Source organism: Eimeria mitis, genomic scaffold (genome assembly GCF_000499745.2).
Source record: "Eimeria mitis Houghton genomic scaffold, Emh_scaff937, whole genome shotgun sequence".
Lineage (NCBI taxonomy): Eukaryota > Apicomplexa > Conoidasida > Eucoccidiorida > Eimeriidae > Eimeria > Eimeria mitis.
Genome location: NW_013576904.1, coordinates 13,154 through 13,545, shown reverse-complemented (window position 1 = coordinate 13,545; position 392 = coordinate 13,154). Strand labels below are relative to the sequence as shown.

General features: G+C 49.2%; 1 protein-coding gene across 1 annotated transcript in view; it reads right to left on the bottom strand.

Annotated features, from left to right (window-relative positions):
* The window catches only part of EMH_0025710 (thrombospondin type 1 domain-containing protein, putative), a gene marked incomplete at both ends in the record, with an annotated part of 13,093 nt that overhangs the window by 509 nt on the left and 12,192 nt on the right, over positions 1–392 (bottom strand). The window contains one exon of the mRNA XM_013502482.1: positions 120–279. Within this exon, the coding sequence (XP_013357936.1) occupies positions 120–279 (160 nt within the window). The remainder of the gene's footprint in view (positions 1–119; positions 280–392) is intronic.

Genomic DNA, 392 nt, shown 5'->3' with positions numbered 1-392 from the left:
ATCTGCATCTGCTGCTGCTGCTGCTGTATCTGCTGCTTCTGCTGTATCTGCTGCATCTTCTGCTGCATCTTCTGCTGCATCTGCATCTGCTGCATCTGCAAGTGGACGAGTGTGAGGACTGTATGGACCAGTGGTCCGTTGCCTGGAGACCATTGGTGTGAGGAGGGGTTGTTGTTCTGTTTCTGTTTGTTGCTGCTGCTCTCTGAGCTGCTGCAGCTCAAGTGCTGCTGCTGCGTATCTGCCTCTAAGGCCAACAAGCTTCTGCAGATCTATACTATACTGCAACAAAATATAAATAACAGCTAAACCAGCAACAACACCCAAACATACTGATGCTACTATCAACGTGAGGCTCCATTCAGGGGTAGAGAAATCCTCGACAACTGACAGCA